General features: G+C 37.6%; 2 protein-coding genes across 3 annotated transcripts in view; both read left to right on the plus strand.

Moving 5' to 3' along the window:
* The first annotated feature begins 1,539 nt into the window (after positions 1-1,539).
* Positions 1,540-7,587, plus strand: thtpa (thiamine triphosphatase). The gene is made up of 4 exons (XM_015391246.1): positions 1,540-1,666; positions 5,868-5,937; positions 6,038-6,502; positions 6,586-7,587. Exons 2-4 carry the CDS (start codon positions 5,868-5,870, stop codon positions 6,684-6,686), a joined length of 636 nt encoding a protein of 211 aa, XP_015246732.1. The 5' UTR covers positions 1,540-1,666; the 3' UTR covers positions 6,687-7,587.
* Positions 7,588-17,911: 10,324 nt separating this feature from the next.
* Positions 17,912-18,972, plus strand: part of dcaf11 (DDB1 and CUL4 associated factor 11) — an 18,398-nt gene continuing 17,337 nt past the window's right edge. The window contains exons 1-2 of one of the 2 annotated variants that reach the window (XM_015391263.1): positions 17,912-18,133; positions 18,388-18,621. In XM_015391263.1, coding sequence (XP_015246749.1) covers positions 18,401-18,621 — 221 coding nt within the window. In that variant the 5' untranslated portion in view covers positions 17,912-18,133; positions 18,388-18,400. Of the gene's footprint in view, positions 18,134-18,341; positions 18,622-18,972 lie in introns of both variants that reach the window. The other variant, XM_015391262.1, reaches the window with a different exon arrangement.

Consider the following 18,972-nt stretch of genomic DNA (forward strand, 5'->3'; position numbering starts at 1 on the left):
TATGTTAATTTAGAAAGGGATATTAACTGGTTGTTATAATGTGTATATTTAAGTGCTAATAAAGGTAACCAATTCAACAATATCTCAAATTAATTAAGTAATATCGAGTTACCAATTTAAAAAAAAAAGGTTAATTAACTTACCTAAACTCTGGTAAATTTATTTACATCTACACTACAAAGCTAAATTAAATCTGTTTCATTTGGAGCTTTTCTTTTTTTTTTTTTTTGTTTTTTTTGTAACTTACTTATTTTATTCTCAATTCAATTCAGGTTGAGGTTTTACTTAATTTGACTTTAAATAAAAAATAAAAATACATTTTCAGTGTTCCAACAAACCTTGTATGGAGGCTATGCTGAACTACAATCGGGATTCTCATAATTAGCCTTTTTATATGTTTTTATCCTATTAAAATTAAAAAGTATTAAAGAATTGCATGAAGTTCTCCTTAAATACCATTCAAATAATATATCTTAATTCTTTATGAAATAAACATGAAAACTAAAAAAAAATCATTGGCATCAAAAGTTGTGATATTATGGTCTATTTTAGAAGCTACAGTGACAGTTAAGCATTAAACAGATTTACTTTGTCATTTTGAATACACCGGTATAAACAAAAATAAATTTCATTTAAAACAGCTCAAGACAATTGAATTTTTTTAAAGTGAAGCCTTGAAAACAGTAATAAATACTTTAAAAAATAGTAATAGTAAATTATGACTGTATATTTACAGTTCTAACAAATTTTTATTATTATGTCATCCTGCATTTTAACAATTTAAGACATTCAAATATGCTTTTAGCAATTTTGAAAGCCAATTTAACAAGTTCCATATATCATTCGACAATGTGTTAGCATTTGTTTTTTTAAATTTTGAAATTAAAATCAAGTTTTGTACCACCATAGTATATATATTTCGATATTTTTACACTTTTGGTAGTAATTATCTGTAACTTTGTTTATGCAGTGTACATATTTATAAAATTCCATATTTGTAAATACTTATTTTATAAGTATTCTTTTTATTCAACTGTGGCACATTTTGTCCTCCATATTTGACTATGAAATCCCTTATGTAATTTTGCAGGAGTCACACATTATTTATACATCAAAAAGTGTTTTTTTTTTTACAGTTATCTTTAAAGCAGCAACCTGGTGGACACGTTTCCCCTTAACATTCAAAGAAAAAAAGTGTCAAAAATTAGACTCGACAGAATGCCCTCTAACATGAAACCCTTCCTCCCCATTCTCACATTAAAAGGTGAATTATAAATGAGTCCCCATTCTGCCAACTTGGATCGTCACACACATTCAGACGAGTTAATTAAAGCTGAATAATGGAGCTAAGGCTGCAAAGCCTCCGCTCAGCGCCGCCTGCCCGAATTATGGCATGTTTTCAATCAAATGATAGGTGTGGTTTCAGATCAACCAGTCGAGTGTGCGGAGTAAATATTTATGAAGCGGTGGGGATTAAAACTGCACCATCTGTGCGCGTCTGCGTTTCCGAGGCGGCCAGTGATCCGCCAGAAGACACTCATAGGTGTCCCTTCATGCGCCTGTGCAAAAATGTAGCTCTCAGACCCTTCCTGGCTCCCTAATTGGACATGACGTACGAATTTTGCACTGAAAAGAAAGCGAATTGAAAGTCCTCACCTGTGTAAAGGTATGCGAAGCCGTAAAGTGTATCTCTTTCAGTTATGCTATTTTTCTATTTTTACGGTATTTGTAACCGCTTTTCGGGCTGCTCAGCAGACAGGTGTTTTCCTGTTTTACTAATTAGGGCCTTCTATTTTAATAAAATGACACAGAGTGAACTATAAAAACATTTTTTTTTTAGCAGACCAGTTATGTTCAACACTGTGGCTGGTTGGTTAAAATGATTTATTGTAAGATTACAGAATGAAATAAAAAGTAAATGGTGTATTGCATTTAAATCAGGTTATACCAGGTTATTATATGTTAATGTAATAAATATTAACATAAGGCATTTTAATATTTATATTAAATGCTAAAATATAGAAATAATCAGTGACTTTAAAATTACTTTTTAAAATGATTTTCCTTTCTAATAATAGTTCAGCATAGATTGGACCAAAGAAAAATCTGAAAGGCATTTTGCTACAGATTCTCAACATGATTTGGCCTGGGGATTGACTGAGCCAATACAACATTAATATTCATTTGTTTTTTGTTTGTTTTTTTGCTGAAAGAAAAAAAAAAGTCTTATTCAGCCTCTGATCTTTTTTCTTGCTGTATATTTCTATATTTAACTTCATTTATCCTCCTGTGAACTCTAACAGCTATGGGTGTAGTGATTCATTGGAACAAAGATTCGATTCATATCACGATTCATGGCTTCCGATTCGAGTCGTGGCCGATTTTGGTTAATCTAGATCGGAGGTCTTCAACAGGGGGTCCGTGACCCCTAGGGGGTCCGCAGGGGTACTGCATGGGGGTCAAGAAAGTTTTGGTTGATTAGACTTTTTTAATATTCCTCCTGCAATTTTTTCCACTGATTGAAATGTCTTTAAATTCACATTAACATGAATTCAACAGACTGTAGTAAACAGATAAATGGAGGCAGAAGATGTCTTTCAGTCATCAATGCTCACATTCAGCGACACAGAGGAGCTCTTTCAAGCTGGGCACCATTTCATTCACAACACCTGTCCCATCAACCAGGAATCAGAATCAGAAATACTTTAATAATCCCAGGGAGAAATTACTTTTGTTACATCACTCCATCTGTAATAGAGTGACTATTACCAGTTTGATATAACACAATTTCATACCATATATAATTAGGGGGTCCCCGCTCCATCTCGCAATCAGTTTGGGGGTTCTTGGCCTGGAAAACGTTGAAGACCCCTGGTCTAGATCGATTCGACACAATTCAGTGACTTGAAATTGCTTCAGTAAATTCTTAGCTCAAACTATAAACAACAGCGGCTACACTGTTTGTAAATGTGACTCCCCCTCCATCTGAATCTGGTTGAAGTCTGTGCCTCTTATGCATGGTCATGACATCACAGACAGACTTAACTGAGTCACGTTTAATGTATTCATTATTAAAAATGCTCACATAGAAGGCATCTAAAAAGAATATATTTTAAAAAACCACCGTGCCTCTGTGTATTTTCCTAATAGCAATACTATTAATTAATTACCCTGTATATTGATTTTAGACTGGTTCAAGTCATTATTATTAACAATTTGCTGAGCACATATTGATGTGGTTTTGTGGAATATTAATCGATCCATCCATTAAAAGCTCAGTCGCTACACCCTTACTAATAACCCTCCCTGTCCTAGAAAAATACAAGCAACCCCACAGCATGACACCGCCACCTGTTTCACTGTGTCCGTGGTCTGTTCAGGCTGATGTTAAGTGTTTATCTATCAATACATTTCTTGCTTTTCCTGTAGGAAAAATAAAAAAAATTCCCCTTCACCATAGCAGATCACCTTCTTTCACATGGAACCTTTATATTGCTCATGACAAAATGAATCATTCTGCTTATGCCTCTGGATTTCACTGTCTCATTGCCGCTCTTTAATAAAGGACTAAAATGTTGAATGGGAAATTAATTCGAATCATCTCCCCTGAGCTGCAGATCTCTGTAGCTGCTCCAGAGTTGCCATGGGCCTCTTGGTTGCTCTTCTAATTTCTGCGGTCCTTTCCAAGATTTTAAACGTAGCTTTGTCTTAGGACTGAAGTTGTGCAATATTCTTTCCATTTTCAGATAATTTATGTTTAAAGCCATGGATACTTCTTTTTCTTTATGTAACCCAGTCTGACGTGTTACCTACATTCAATATGTTTACTGTCTGAGACCTTTGCAGAAAAAAAAAATAATACTGAGGAACAATTACATTTTCTATTTTGACAGATTTACATCTGTGAAATATTTTGAAGATGACGTTTTACTTTCATTATACTTTCATAGTCATGCACTGCTTTGTATTGAGCCAACAAACATCTTCCCTGTAAAATAAATTGAAGTTTCTCGTCATTAATGAATGGTAGAAATACTTCCTTTATAATTTGAGTGACTTGTGTTGTTAAACATGAAAGAAAATTGGTCATTCAGTTCACTATTTTTGCTTTGCTAATTTGATATATTCAGATTAATCGTGTTAAGTATGAACTTTTAGATGAATGCAAGGACAAAATGCTACGAGGAGTTGAAAGTAGACCATCTATCTATCAGATTTCTTGATGAATTACCACCTGTGTTTAGGTTTTACAGCATTCTCCTTTCTTCTTGTTAGAGATTAAAATAGTTGGATAGCAGCCAGACCTTCTTGCATGTTGCAACACTCTTTAAACTGGTCCAGCTGCGAAATGTCACCTGGTAATGTGACATCAAATCTCTGAAAGGCTGCGATAACTGCCCCAGGATTGCTGAGAAGATGAAGACTGAGGGACATTTTGCCAACAGGAGGAAGATAGTCAGGTTCGGCAGATTTTATAGGAAAATCACATCATAACTTTTCCACGTTCCAAGGATGGACATGAATGCTATAACATGTTAAACAACACATTTTTGTTATGTTTTGTTCCGTGAGTTATGCTCTACAACACATATGTCAACATCAAGGGAATTGTTTATCCATGGCCCCCTGGATGATATTTAATTACCATTAGAACCGGCCCACAGGCCACGGCCGCTTGTGCGCGCTGCCGTGGCTTTGTGGGGAATGTAGCCTTGGTACGGTTGTGTTGTACGCACCAACACTACATTCCCAGGGGAAAACATGGTTGTGTTTTTCTTAAATTTTTATTTTTTTGTTGTGCTTTGTATGTTTGGATTGTTTTTTTATTTTTTATTTTTTGATTCTCCCTCTTTAACAATCCAAGCTGGGCTGAAGTCAGTTGTCTAAGAAGGCCGATCTAAGCCAAAATAAAAGGAGCCTGGATGGAGGGAGGGGCAGATCTGATCCTGCAGGTGATAGAGACGGACCCGCTGCTGAACAAGGGGCAGGTGGGATCAGCACGATACTGTGATTGAGACAGATCTAACTGTGCCGTCTGTTCACCTCCCGGTATTCTGTGCCCGGTTCCTTTTATTGTGGCTTCAATCAGCCTCTGCTGACACCTTCGCACATCGTTTGCGCAGCGCAGTTAGTGCACTCCGCCTCCTTAGACAACCGGCTTCAGCCCAGTGTGCTTGGATTGTTAAAGGGGGGAAATCAAAAACAATCCAAACATAATTTACAATTCATGCGTTTTCCTTTATGTATTTATCTTAATAAGTCTATCAATATAATAAAAGTTTATTAATAATTGATACTAATATTTTAGTTTTTCAAAAAAAATTGTGGGGCTGCTGTGGGTAGCACTGCTGCCTTGCAGCAAGAAGGTTCTGGGTTCGATTCCCGGCCCGGGGTCTTTCTGCATGTAGTTTGCATGTTCTCCCTGTGCATTCATGGATTCTCTCCGGGTACTCCGACTTCCTCCCACAGTCCAAAAACATAACTGTTGGGTTAATTGACTTGTCTAAATTCTCCTTAGGTATGAGTGTGTGTGTGAATGGTTGTGTGTCTCTGTGTTGCCCTGCGATGGACTGGCGACCTGTCCAGGGTGAACCCCGCCTCTCGCCCATTGACAGCTGGAGATAGGCACGAGCACCCCTCGCAACCCCACTTGGGACAAGTGTGTCAGATAATGAATGGATGGATGGAAAAACAATGTGTTAGTTCTTGGTTCAATAGACTATGTTCATTTCAATATGTGTTAATAAACATTTAACCCCTTTGGCCCTCAGCTTATAGCAAATATTTTTTTTGGCCCTCGGTGTGTTTGACTTTGACATGCCTGCTCTACAAGTACTTCTCATGCTGATGTTGCTGTATCGTTTCAGATGAGTGTGGAAGTGGAACAAAAGTTTATATTCGACTCAGACACCTTGAAAACGGTAGAGGACATTGGAGGCGAGTATTATTTAAATTAATGTTGACTTACAGTCAGAACAGGTTTCCTTTTATTTTATTTGTTGATTCTTTTTTGTTTTTTTTATATTCCTTCCTTCAGTTTGCGTCGGCCAGAAACAGTTTCACGATCAGTATTTTGACACCCCGGATTTTAAACTGACTTTAAGAGACACTTGGCTGCGCAGACGGAAACAATCCTGGGAGCTCAAGTGCCCGACGGCTGCAGTCAGTAGAACCGAGGAGTCTCTGTGTACTCAGTATAAGGAGATCACCAACCTCTCTGAAATCTACCAGAGAGTAAAGGAGCTCATAAACAATGCTCCTGAGACGGACGAGACCCCCTCTGATGAAGACGACTCCTGGCTGAGCGAGCTGCATCTGGTCTGCTTCGCAGAGTTTACTACGACACGGAGGTCCTTCACTTTGAAAGGAGTGGAGGGGGTGCAGATCGATCTGGACCAAGCTGACTTTGGCTACCATGTGGGGGAGATAGAGGTCCTTGTACCAGAGGGGGGGGACATGCTGTCTGCACAGGAGAAGATCAGACAAACTGCTCAGAGGCTGGGTGAGCTTAATGCTATCAAACTGCTGACTGTTTGCTACGATCTGCTTCTCTTACATGTTTTTGATCTGCTGCTTTTCACTCAGGTCTGCACGGCGAGAGAAGAGTTGAAGGAAAGATGACTGTTTACCTGAAAAGATATCGTCCGGAGCAATATGCAAAACTGCTGAGTGCACATATCCTTTAGTAAAATACTAAACAGGGACATTAATTCTAATAGTTTTAAACTGCGCAAACCTTGTTTGTTGCTTTAAAAAAAAAAGAGTGGAAATGATCTAATTGCAGGTATTTTTAATTGGAAACATGCTTGAAGACGAACCTGATTCTCAACTTCCTAAAACACCCGTGGATCCAGATGTAGGAGAGTTCTTGTAAATGTCATTGGCGGTGACAGCGCTGCACGGACTATTTGTTAAAAAGGGTCATCTATTTTTGTCTGTCAATTGGAGACAACATGCACACTTATGTGGACGGCTGGTTGACTGGCTGGCTGCATCTATGTGTAGAGCTATGTGAACCTCTTCAAAACACTCCTGTAACTATACAACAAATGTTTTAAAAAAAAACACACACGTAATATAATAATTAATAATAAATCAACTGTTTCTGATGTTCTTTTTTAACTTTTTTCTTCGTTAAATGCGACAGTTTAATTTCCATCTGCAGCAGCCTGCATTAGAAGCTTGAGCTCTCTTTAGAAATACCTTTATCTGCTTATCTAGTTCATATTAACACCACTAATGCAACCTTCTATATTTGCCGGCTAATATGTGTATAAATGGTTTAAAATAGAAAAGTGCTGGTATGGACACTGATGAGCCCAAATATAAAAGTATATTACTCTGATCCTGTGAAGTCTCAAAGTGTTTTTCATGCAGTAACAATTGCCTCTGGGCCTTTGGAAGAGAAACCAGCCCACAGTATCATACACTACGTTCACACTGTAGACAAATGTGGCCAAGATCAGATTTCTTTTCCTGAAGTGAACCAGGAGAGAATCTTTCATGAGCGTGTAAACAGACCAGGTCACATGGAACCGACTTTTTCAAATCCAATCTGGGCCACATGTCCGTGGGTAAGTTCACAGGTCGGATCTTTGGGAATGTGACTGGAGTCTGAACAGCCAAAGGACCCATACGGTAATTATTATGAAGATGGTGTCTCTTCTGATAGGGAGGGGAGAAACACAACTACAACAGGGAAAAAAAAGGGAAGACAGTAGGGGTGTAAATAATAATCGTTTTGTATCGATGCATCGATCCAACAGCCGACGATCCGATGCATTGACACGTCCGCAAGGCTATCTATTCATGTCTATCCATTTGCTCCTGGACGTAATTCTGACTCCCGTGCTGCGGCGGTGCTAAACCTATGTTGCCCTCTTACCTGGCTCCCTTTAGCCGCTTGCACACACACTCATGTAAACACAGAGGTATTATTATTTATCATTTAGCGAATGAGGCCTTCATAGGCCTAGGTGGAGTACAACTGTGCTACTTCTGTCATTTGCTGTTGTTTCTCAAATAAAATGCATAACGATATTACAGCGTTCATTGATTTATTTAAAATTTGGAACATTGTCTAGCCTAAAAAATTAACCAATTAATCGAATGGTTTCGTGGTGTATTCTTGAGTATCGAAAATAATCGAATCGTTGGGTCAGGAAATTGAAACTGAAACGAATCGCCATGATGGGTGTGATTTACACCCCTAGAGGACAGCGTAAAAGGAGGTGTAAAATGGAGGGACGAACCTTTGGATTTATTAGTATTTGGATTGATACAACAATCCAAAAGAAACTTGTGGGGTCACACCTTAACAGGTCAGTTGGCCATGACGCTGCAGCCACACATTTCTGTGCAGAGACGTCGCTGCCAGTGCTACACAGAAAGCCTTAATTCATAAGTTAACTCGCCTCTGTCTCATTCCCTGCATTGTCTGCTCTATCATCCGGCTGCGTCCACTGCTTAACAGCTTTAAATCCATCCATAGACACTGACTTCTGACATGTCTTGTTATTGTTCCTCATGTGGGTAACTTCAGATACACAATTTAAGACAAAGAAATCAGAATCCAGCATTAAGACCTACAGTCTGAACATAGCCTTAGACTCTGTTATGGTTAACAGTGCTACCATTTTTTTATTGCCAATGTTTACTTTTTGTTGTACACAAATAAACCCAGAGAGTTGGTGGTGAAAACAAAATCCAAAAGTCTTATTTTCTTTTTTCTGACTTACTCTATGAAAAACTGGTTTGTAAGTAGAAGGAACACAATTGTTTTTATGGTCTTTATCCATGATGCTTTATCCTTGTCCAGTTTTGCTTGTAACATTTAAATTAAATGATCCATCTGATGGTGGAAGAGTTCAAATTTAGGTGAAGATCAACTTTCTTTTCTATTTTCAGAGTGGCTAGGTTTTTTATATCACCAGAGAAACAGAGTTATCTTTAATATAAAGGACAAAAATGCTGCAGTCCCAACCGCTTAAAAAGAATTACTGGGAGTGCCAGAAATGTGTCACTGCCGATGTTACTAAAATAAATATTCTCTTCATGTTGGATCCTGTCCACCCCACTCCGTACACATGCTCAAAGGTTGAAGTTATTCATTATGCAGACTAATGCTCAGCCTTAAAGCAATTCTGGCAAACTGTTGGGTGCCCTCAAAGAATGAAGCACTGCTAACATTGTTTACATCTGGGGTGGTCGGCTGTTGACCTCAACTGAGGACATTGTCGGACGGTGGAGGGAATACTTTGAGGATCAACTTCATTCCGCTATTAAACCTTTTCCGATGGAAGCAGAGACTGGAGAGGAGTTGGAGTCCTTCATCACCGAGGGGGTTAAAACTTCAAGGGTGCCAAGGCTTTTGGGGTAGGAGTCTGTCTGAGTGGACTTTTGAGGTTGAAATGCCTTTTCAACAATATGGAGTAGTTGGGGACAGTGTCCCTGGACTTGCAGACTATTGTGCTGGACCAGAGGGTGTACGTCATAACTACAGGAGTATCACACTCCTCAGCATGCCTGGGAAGGCAAGGATGAGTCTGGGTGATTGTCCAACCTCTGCTTCAGGAGGAGCATCGTGGTCTTTGTCTTGGCTGTTGAGAGATGGACCAGCTCTACATCCTCTGAGGGGTCATCGAGGGTTCCCCAGAGTCTGTTCAATGGATCTGCATGTGCTGCCCTGTGGGAGGGGGGTACCAGGAGTCAGGGGACCTTAGACCCATAGCATAAGCTGAGGTGAGTGCAAGGCAGAAAGGGATTAAGGTCAACTTGTACATACCCCCATGCACCTTTTCTTTCTTTGTCACCTTCTTCTTTTTGACTATTTGAGCCGAAGTAACAAGTACATTTCTCAACCTTGAGATCAATTAAGTCAATAAATCAACTCCCCCCCAAGTTCTTGACCTAAAAGGTGTGGCTACCCCTCTTATAGTTCAGGAGAGTTCCGGCCTCAAGTGAAGAGTTCAAGCCCCTGAGACACCTGAGGGGCTTGTTTTGACTGAGGGGAGATACATGGGCAGTTCTTTACAGGTACCACCACTCCTGTAGAACTGTTCTTGGCCCGTGTTATGGCTCATGTAGATGTAACCCTAATGTCTTATGGTGTTATGCGCCGACCCAGAAACCCTAACTGATTTGTCTGTTGGATTTATTTCATTATAGGGTTCAGTCTTACTGAGACTGGATCAGAGTTTTTATCTGTTACATCTATGCTCTCTAGAAACACTAATAGTTCTTGGGTTCTATTACCCAATTTTTTTAAATTCATGCCTATTTTCTGTGCCCCCAGGAAGATAAACACTGCTCCCGCTTAGCACCCCCTCCCAAGCAATTTGGTCAAGAACCGCGGCTTAGAAGATCACCACATGGATCGGCTCAGCAGTCATGGTAAATCGGTCTACCTTCCTACCCTCACCTATGATCACGAGAGCGAAGACACGACCCAAACAATGACATCCTCAAATCATTTAGCTGAAAGGAGCTTCCTTTATAGCAGTGGTTCCCAAAGTTTTTTTCCCAAAATTTTATTGTAATCCAAAGGGGGGCCAGAAGAAAATCTTTGGGAACCACTGCTTTATAGGGTGGCTGGGCGTGCCCTTAGAGACAAGAAAAGAAGCTCGGCCATTAGGAGCTGCTCAATTAGACTTTGACAGGATTAGGTATGCAACAGTATACAATAAACTTTTATTTTGCTGCCCTGAAGATATTTGATGGTTAAGATTTTAGCAACGCAAAGTCTCACATTAATAATTGGGGCCCAACCTCAAATAAAAAGTATCTATTGAATGAAAACATCCAGTGCGCAGTAAGAAGGAGAACAGAAACTACAATAGTGGTTTTAGATTATTTTTGGAACATTAATAATGAAGCGTGATGGTTATTTTAGGTTAACCAAAGCAGCAAATTAAAAAAAAGGAAGTCTCACTTGTTGATGGAGTTCCAATACACAGCCCTTTGTGATGTCTTTTAACAAGGGTTTAAAACTGCACTGTAGAATCCAGCATTTAGTTTAATTAAAAACTTCAGTTCTTATCAACTTGTTTATACTCATTTTAAATAAGTGCTGTGTACAATTAGATTAAAAACAGGCTTAATAACTTTGAATATTATTATAAGTGTTTGAAAGAAGAGGTGACGTGCATTTAAGCACAGCAAAAGGTAGGTAGTAATTACTGCCACATTTACTTGAATAACCATGACTAAAAAATACTTTCAGACAGACTTTCTTTTTAACTTTAGCTTCAGCAATATCTTTATGAAATATTGCTTTAATAAACAAGTTTGTTTAAAAAAAGTGATCCAGACAGTGTTTTAACAAAACAAGCTTAATGCTAAACAAGCTTACTTTATACCTGGTCTTTAAAATACCAGAATTTGCACATAACTTTACATTTTGGTCTGTCAGTAACTCAGTACTTAAACAGGCCTTTTACCAAATACTTGTTTACCCTTACTAAAGTAGAAATATCATAAAGTATTTCTACTCTTACTTAAGGACAATTTGGATATTGAGTGATATTTCAGGGAATGCGTGTGGCTGGACGACACCACAAGCAAAGTTGATCTTGTATTCACTGTAGTAAATAAAGTATTTGACTCCCTAAGAGGTGAAACACAGTGATTTGCTGGTTGTGTGATGATTCTAACATCTCAGTGTGCTGGGTAATATGTCTGCTCAAATTGCAAATGAGGAATTGCATGACTAATGTGGAAATATAATAAGGGAATTATGCAAAATAGCTTGGAAAACAAACAGAATGCTCCATGCAAGCAGACGATCTCTGATGAAGGCTGGTTCCCCAAAAAGAACTTACCATCACTGTTAAGTTAATTTAAAGTTATGAAGTTAAATAAATGGCACAAACTGATTGTGTGCAGTTGCACACACATTTTTTTAAGTTTAAAAATCTTTTTCTTTTTTTGAGGCAATGCTTTTTGACTCGCACCACCCACTGGAACACAAACTTTCAGTCATCAGAACCTTACAACACAAGGCTGAGCATGTCTCTACAGAAACAGAAGGGAAGGATAAACGCATCAAAAATGCTCTTCAAACCTGCGGATACCCAAACTGGGCTTTTTTTCAAATCAGCAAGGTAATCCAGAAGACACGCAGCAGGACTTAATGGTGAGAAGATTAAACAAAAAAATGTCGCCATCCCATATGTTGATGGATTGGTATGAAAAACCCAAGAGGATTTTCTCCAAACACAAAATCCCGGTACATTTCAAACCAAACAAGACCCTTGAACAGAAACTAGTGCATCCTAAGGACAAAACCCCCAAACCATATATGAGCAGAGTGGTGTCTGCAGTTCAATGCAGTGAGGAATGCTCTGATCTTTATATTGAAGAAACCAAACAACCTCTCCACAGACACATGGCCCAACAAAGAAGAGCGCCCTCCTTAGGACAAGACTGCTGTACATCTGCACCTTATGGTAAAAGGACATTCTTTTGAGGACCAGAATGTTCACATTTTGAATAAAGAAAATAGGTGGTTGAGTGGGAAGGAAGCCATTTATGTTAAGAAAGAAAAAACAACCTTAAACAGGAAGGGCAGACTCAGAGCTTTCAAAAACCTACAATGCAGCAATTGAGTTGATTCCTTCCCGCTATCACCGCAGCCCCTGTACAGGAAAGTGGAGGACCTCGCCTGTTCAGCCAGGCCAATGATTCCCTTTAATGACCACCCTTTCAGAGAAATATATGGGTATTGGGCATTGCAGGCTACAAAAGAAGCCAAATGAACCCCCATTCCAAAGGGGTGGACCTCTTCGTCCGTTTCAATTTGCATGTTTTCAAAACAAAAACAAGGTTTTGTTGGGCTACTGTATAAAACCTCGAACTCAACCCAATTTCTGACATTTTGAATTGAGAAAGCTACCTGGATGGGAAGAGAAACATCTTCACACTTGGAAACTAAGTCCAGTGGATTGTTTTTAACTGTCTTATTTTGGAATGACCATGACCTGAATGACTGAGAATCTTCGCAAACATTTTTTTAGGCAATAAATTTGAAGGATTTTTTTAAAATGTAAAATTAGCTTAATAAAATGTACAGGGATGTTCAAATAATTCATTAATACTTTTTTAAGGTTAAACAGACCCTTATAAATGGTTCATATCAAAACACAGGGGGTAGAATGAAAAAAAATTGCACACCTTTATCTGGATGATTTTTATTCAGACTGATTCTTATATTCATTTATCTTCCTTCTTGGAAAATGTTCAGTTCAACTCAAAGTATTAATCCTTTACTAACTATGTTTTTTGCTTTCATGGAACATCCAACTACAGAAATGGACTTGGTTGCATCCATTTGCTGAACTGACTCATAGACAGTTATTGTTACTGTAGCTAAACTTTAATGTTTTAGTTGCAAACAATAGTAACAAAAAATGTAGGTATTTTTAGTAAGACAAACTTGTAAAACTCTTTTAAATGTTGGATCGACAATGATGTAGTTCCCATTGTTTTACAAGAATTTACAAAAAAAAAAAAAACAGACCAGACTCTGCCACCAGACTGCAATGTGAAACTACAACAGCAATAACTTGTGCAATGTATAATGTACAATTACTATTTAATACCCTGTGCAATAACCGGTTTCTTTATATTTGACACCCAGTGCAATAACTATATATATATATATATATATAAAAAATTATCCATCTATATAAATACCCAGGTATGCACCCTGTGCAATAACTCTGTATAATAATCCTGCTAATAACTCTCTCCAAACAGATGTTGCAGATTTGCAACAGCTAAATGCTACTTAGCTAATTACTCCACATCCATATTTTAAGAGCTTTTGTTACTCAGAAGTACAACAGAAGGACTTAGTTGTCCATTTGCAACAAACAGTTTCTCTCCAGCTCATCAGATAGCACTGCTGACTCCCTTTCAACATGGCTGAGTCCTTGGTGTCACTGAAAGAGATTTTCAAGCACCAATTTCATGTAAGTATCATTACCAATTTCCATTATTTTGAAATCAATACTACATAAGATGAATCATGTCTGTTAAAATATGACACATGCCAATTGGTAGATTTGATCTCCTCTGGGTATTTCACCAGAGGCATCTCGATTTCAATGTTGTGGATTCGCAACGTGTGCCCAAACAGGTACCAATGGATGCTACATGCTTTATCTACTAGTTTGCCTATGTATTGAGCAACAATTTAACAGAAACAGCCTTCTCAAGAGGTTTTGAGATGTCGGTGGAGAAAAAGCTTGAGAAAAAGTTGTCTCTAATTTTGTGAGAGAAAGTCTTTTTTTATTTTGTATTGTTACATTTTTGTTTGTGACATTCAAATAAAGTTAACGTTCATATCAGATTCAGTCTTCAATGTTAATTTACCACTCCGGACCACTGTTGCAAATCTGCAACGTCCCAGAATTCATTACATGTGAAGGTCTCTCTCTCAAAAAAAAAAGTCTGAATTGTATATTACTACCCCATATGATCATTTTCTCCAAATATCGGATTTTTTTCCTGCAACTACAACTTAATTTGAGCCTGAGAGAGGGTTTAAAAAAAAAAAAAAAGCTGTCACATGTATATTCTGTATATATCCCATGCACCTTTTTCTTTCTTTGGCACATTCTTCTCCTATGACTATTCGAGCTGATGTAAATTTCTTAGATCAATAGTCGATCAATCAATCAAATTACTGCATTTGTCCTATCTATAGGGAGACAAGATTAGATTAGATTAATTAATCAGATTAAAGTCAGTATGACAGTTTCCCCAACACACCAACCGGTTTGTCACCATGAAGGAAGGATGCTCGCTGCTAACAGTGCTAGTATGAGACATTACCATGGAGCTGGTCAAAAACAAAACCCCAGCAGTCTGTTGTGGCTGCACCTTTCCGTGGATGTGTGTGCAGCTGTAAATAATCCATCCTTTTGTCCAACAATAGAGAGAAAAGGCAGTTATTTTTACGTCAAAGACAGGCTAAGGTAGCAGCAGCAGTAGGATATAAAGCCTCTCTTTATTAACAAAACTTCTATCCTTCATACATCCTTATTTTTCTCAAATGTTTGTGCAAAACTAAAATGTGTTTTTTCTCTTTCAATAATCATGTGCAAACATGCATTAAAGCAGATGTCTATTTTTAGCTACAAACTCCCAAAACTGTTAAATTACACTAACAAGTAATGTTCTGACATAAAATATTAACTATCAGTTATTAAGCTCTGCAATTCATAACATGTTATTTATAATATTTTCTATTGAAAGATGTCAGAATAACAAAGTTTCCCAGGTTCATGAAGCTGGCATAGGCACTATTGAACAAACATGTCTTTTTGATCTCAGGATTAAAGACTCCTGAACAATTGGGGCTTGCACTAAGTAAACAAACCGAGCTAAACCCACTTGTACTAGTCTAAACTAGCTGCTCTGGGATTTTCATAAAACCTGGAATGGACTAGAACAAATCCCAATCTAAGTATTTAATTTCTATGTATTTTGAGTTAGAATTGCAGCTGAACAGAGTGCAAAAATAAAATGGTCCAGCCTTGGACAGCCTAGTCACTAAAGCACCAAAAGCAAAGCTCTTAGTGAATTAAAGGAAATAATTATAAAGTCTATTCACCCATTACTGGAGCTTGTCCAGGCAGCCATTGAGCAAGAGGCAGGTCACACCCTGAAATGTTTACCTGCACAGAGCAACAGAGTTGGAGATGTAATGCTTACTGTTGGGTCTTAATGACACCAATAGACCCCAGATATTTCTGAGCTGTCTAGAGTTACCATCCCAAAGTCTGCAAAGTTTCATGACCTTGGAGCATTTTATTTGGGTCCAACTGATGAAACTGTCCTCAAGACACTTAGGCTGCCAATGCCAAAAAAAAAAAAAAAGAAAAGAAAAAAAAATGTCATGGAAAGTAATTTCTTTAAAAAGGTTCAGCTTTTGTGCAAGAACTTATTCAGGTCATATCCTTTGATGAACCCCTAATAATATTTTTTTTTGTTTGTTTTTTTAGTCACACAAAGCCTTTAAGGGTTTAACATAAACCTATGTTTAATCCTGGTGTAGCTGAAGTTTTCCCTCATGAATTCAGTATTTTGTTTATTCTGGACTAGATTCACTCATAAATTAGTTGATGCTGTGATCAAGACAGCAGAAATGTCTTATGCTGTGTTTAACAGAATAATTTCATGCAGGAGCAATATATTTTTGGATCCATTAAACCAACAAATGGGCTGAACAACAAATACTACTGAAATATCGACTCAGATATTTTTAACTGTTGGTCCTGAAATACTAATTATTTTTTTCCATTTGAGACCTAGTGGGCAACAAGGACTTGTGCATGATAAGCATTTTCACAAAAAATATCAAATAAAATAAATGAATATGTCATAAAAATAAGTGTATGTAAATTTATTATGAAATGAAAAATGGTCCCATGAAAAAAATTAAATAAGCTAATTAAATAATTTAATAATTAAATGTACAATTTACGGAACAAATCTTTAAACAATGAAGTATATCATTAAATGTACCGTAAAATAATGAAATAAATTAATCTACGATTAAATGTACCATACATTCATTTCACCAATTTATCGTAAAACAATTAAAAGAATTATTAAAGTCTGATTTATGAAATTAAATTAAATGTGCAATTAAATGATAAAATATATCATTTAAATGATGAAATTAAGCAATTATATTTAAAAAATTGTAAAGAATAAATTCACTTATATAAAGATTTTATTATTTCTCTGCATAGATTTATCATCAAATTATTTAATTTGTAAATATTATCTATCAAACTCAATGACCTGGATTAGTTGCTTCTTACATTTATTATTTCATGATACAGTTATTTATGTCATTTTGTCCCTTTTAACCCTCCATACTTACTGGCACAAGTGATGAAGAATATCCTCATGGTGGGTTTCAGTCATAGACTCTTCCTGAAAAGTAAAAGAGAAGTAAAAATCTTTAACATATATATTTTTTAATTCTTATAGGGTTTGTATTTTATTGTAGAAATATGACTATTTTTTGTCTTTTTGGGGGAGTTTTATGAATGTCATCTGCATCTTTTTTTTCAATATCACATATAGGTGACAAAAATGATTAAAGCTCTGTCATAATTTATGAGAAAAAGCATATTTCAGAGTCAACATTAATCAGATAAGCATATGAGAGGTAACTGGAAGAGCTGCAAAGATCCAGTTTGGGTGGAAGATTCTGTTGCCAAGATAACTTAAATCCTCAATTCTGCAAATCTGGTTATGGCTGGAAAGAGGAAAGCATCAGAAGTCCCATTAAAAGTAAAAAGAAAAAAATGCACAAGAAGGTACTCTGGTCAGATGAAACCATAAGTAACATTTTTGAGATACAAGTACAGAAAGACTCTGTATGGCAAGCCGTTTTAACATAAACAGGGTTGTAACGCCTTTACGTTCAAGATATCTCAAATTGTTTTGTGACTAGACGTTTTAGCGATTTAAGATATCTCTGGTTATATTTTGACTAGTCAAAACATCCTATTAATATGGCAAGCCGATTTAACATAAATTCGGTTTCGTCTGACCATCCATAATTACATTCCAGATATCTTAAAATACATTTTGACTAGACAAAACCACATTTTGACTATCCGGAATGGTAAATTAAGATATTTCTATTTACATTCTGATTAGGAAGAATAATAATTCCAGATATCTTAAATCCCATTTTACTAATTTTAAAAAAATTTTACGAATTTTTACTAGGCAAAATGTAATTTACGATATGGATGGTCAGACGAAACCGAATTTATGTTAAAACGGCTTTCCATATTGTATTTTTATTGCGGTATGTACTTGCAAGCAGCGAGGTGTCGCGGTGACGTAGCTCTCAGGTTATGTGACGAGAGGAGCGCTGGTCACGTGACGCGCAGAGCCCCTTCACACTTTTGTAAACAACATGGCGATTAATAGAGTGGGCCAGCCTGTCCACTGACCAAACACGGTGCTTTAGCAAAACAAGCCGCCTGTTCTCCGTGAAAGCAGCACGGTGTGGAGGAGCGGGCTGGAAACCCGGAGCCAGCTGGCGGACAGGTCCTCTCGGAACCCCGCAGGAGCTGGAAGCTGTCAGGAGGACTGTCCATCGGTAGCTAATGTTATCGTTAGCAACTTTAGCTAACTCTTCCTAATTTGCAACCCTTTGTTATTTTCTCCTCTGGTTAAACGGTAGATTTTCTTGAGCAGAACGTATAAGTTTGTTGGTTTAAAGAAGTAAAATAATCTAAAAACTTGAGCGGATGTCAGAGTTTAGATGATTACCTAACGCATCTTTTCCCCTCATTTCCTTTCAATAGACGGCGCTCTGCACCTTCCCTCTGCATAATACTGCCTCTTTCTCAGGCCCTCTCAGTCTATGGGCTCTCAGTCCAGTTCTGGGATGTCTTGTGGAAGGGGCTCTTCCAGTGGCAACCCAGCAGAGCAGTCAGAAGGAGCAGAACCGAACCAGAGCAGCAGCGGCAGCGGCAGCAGCAGCAGCCGGGGCAGGAGGACGGCTGACAGGCAGCAGGGGGACAGACAGTCTGCTTTTGAGGAGGACGTAGACTTAGCTGAAGTTCTGGCTTACCTACTGAGAAGGTAAATATAACAGAAAGCAGCTTGTGTTCAATACTACAGCTCCTTAGTTTGCATTGTTTATGTAGGAAGTAGTAACATACTCTTAATCAATGAGACAACTCACCCAGTCAGTTATTGGTCTTTTGAATAACCTCCAAGCTACAGAAGGGGATTAGGGCCACTGCAGATTTGAAAAAAAAAAAAAAAAAATTAACTGATTTTTGCATTTTATTTCAGTTTATTATGGGGGAACAAAGTCAGAATTCAGAGAATAAAATCAGAATTCTGAGAAAAAAGTCAGAATTCTGAGATCAAAGTCAGAATTCTGAGATTAAAGTCAGAATTCTGAGATCAAAGTCAGAATTCTGAGAT

The sequence above is a fragment of the Cyprinodon variegatus genome, unplaced genomic scaffold (genome assembly GCF_000732505.1).
Source record: "Cyprinodon variegatus isolate N-32 unplaced genomic scaffold, C_variegatus-1.0 Scaffold533, whole genome shotgun sequence".
In the NCBI taxonomy this organism is placed as follows: domain Eukaryota; kingdom Metazoa; phylum Chordata; class Actinopteri; order Cyprinodontiformes; family Cyprinodontidae; genus Cyprinodon; species Cyprinodon variegatus.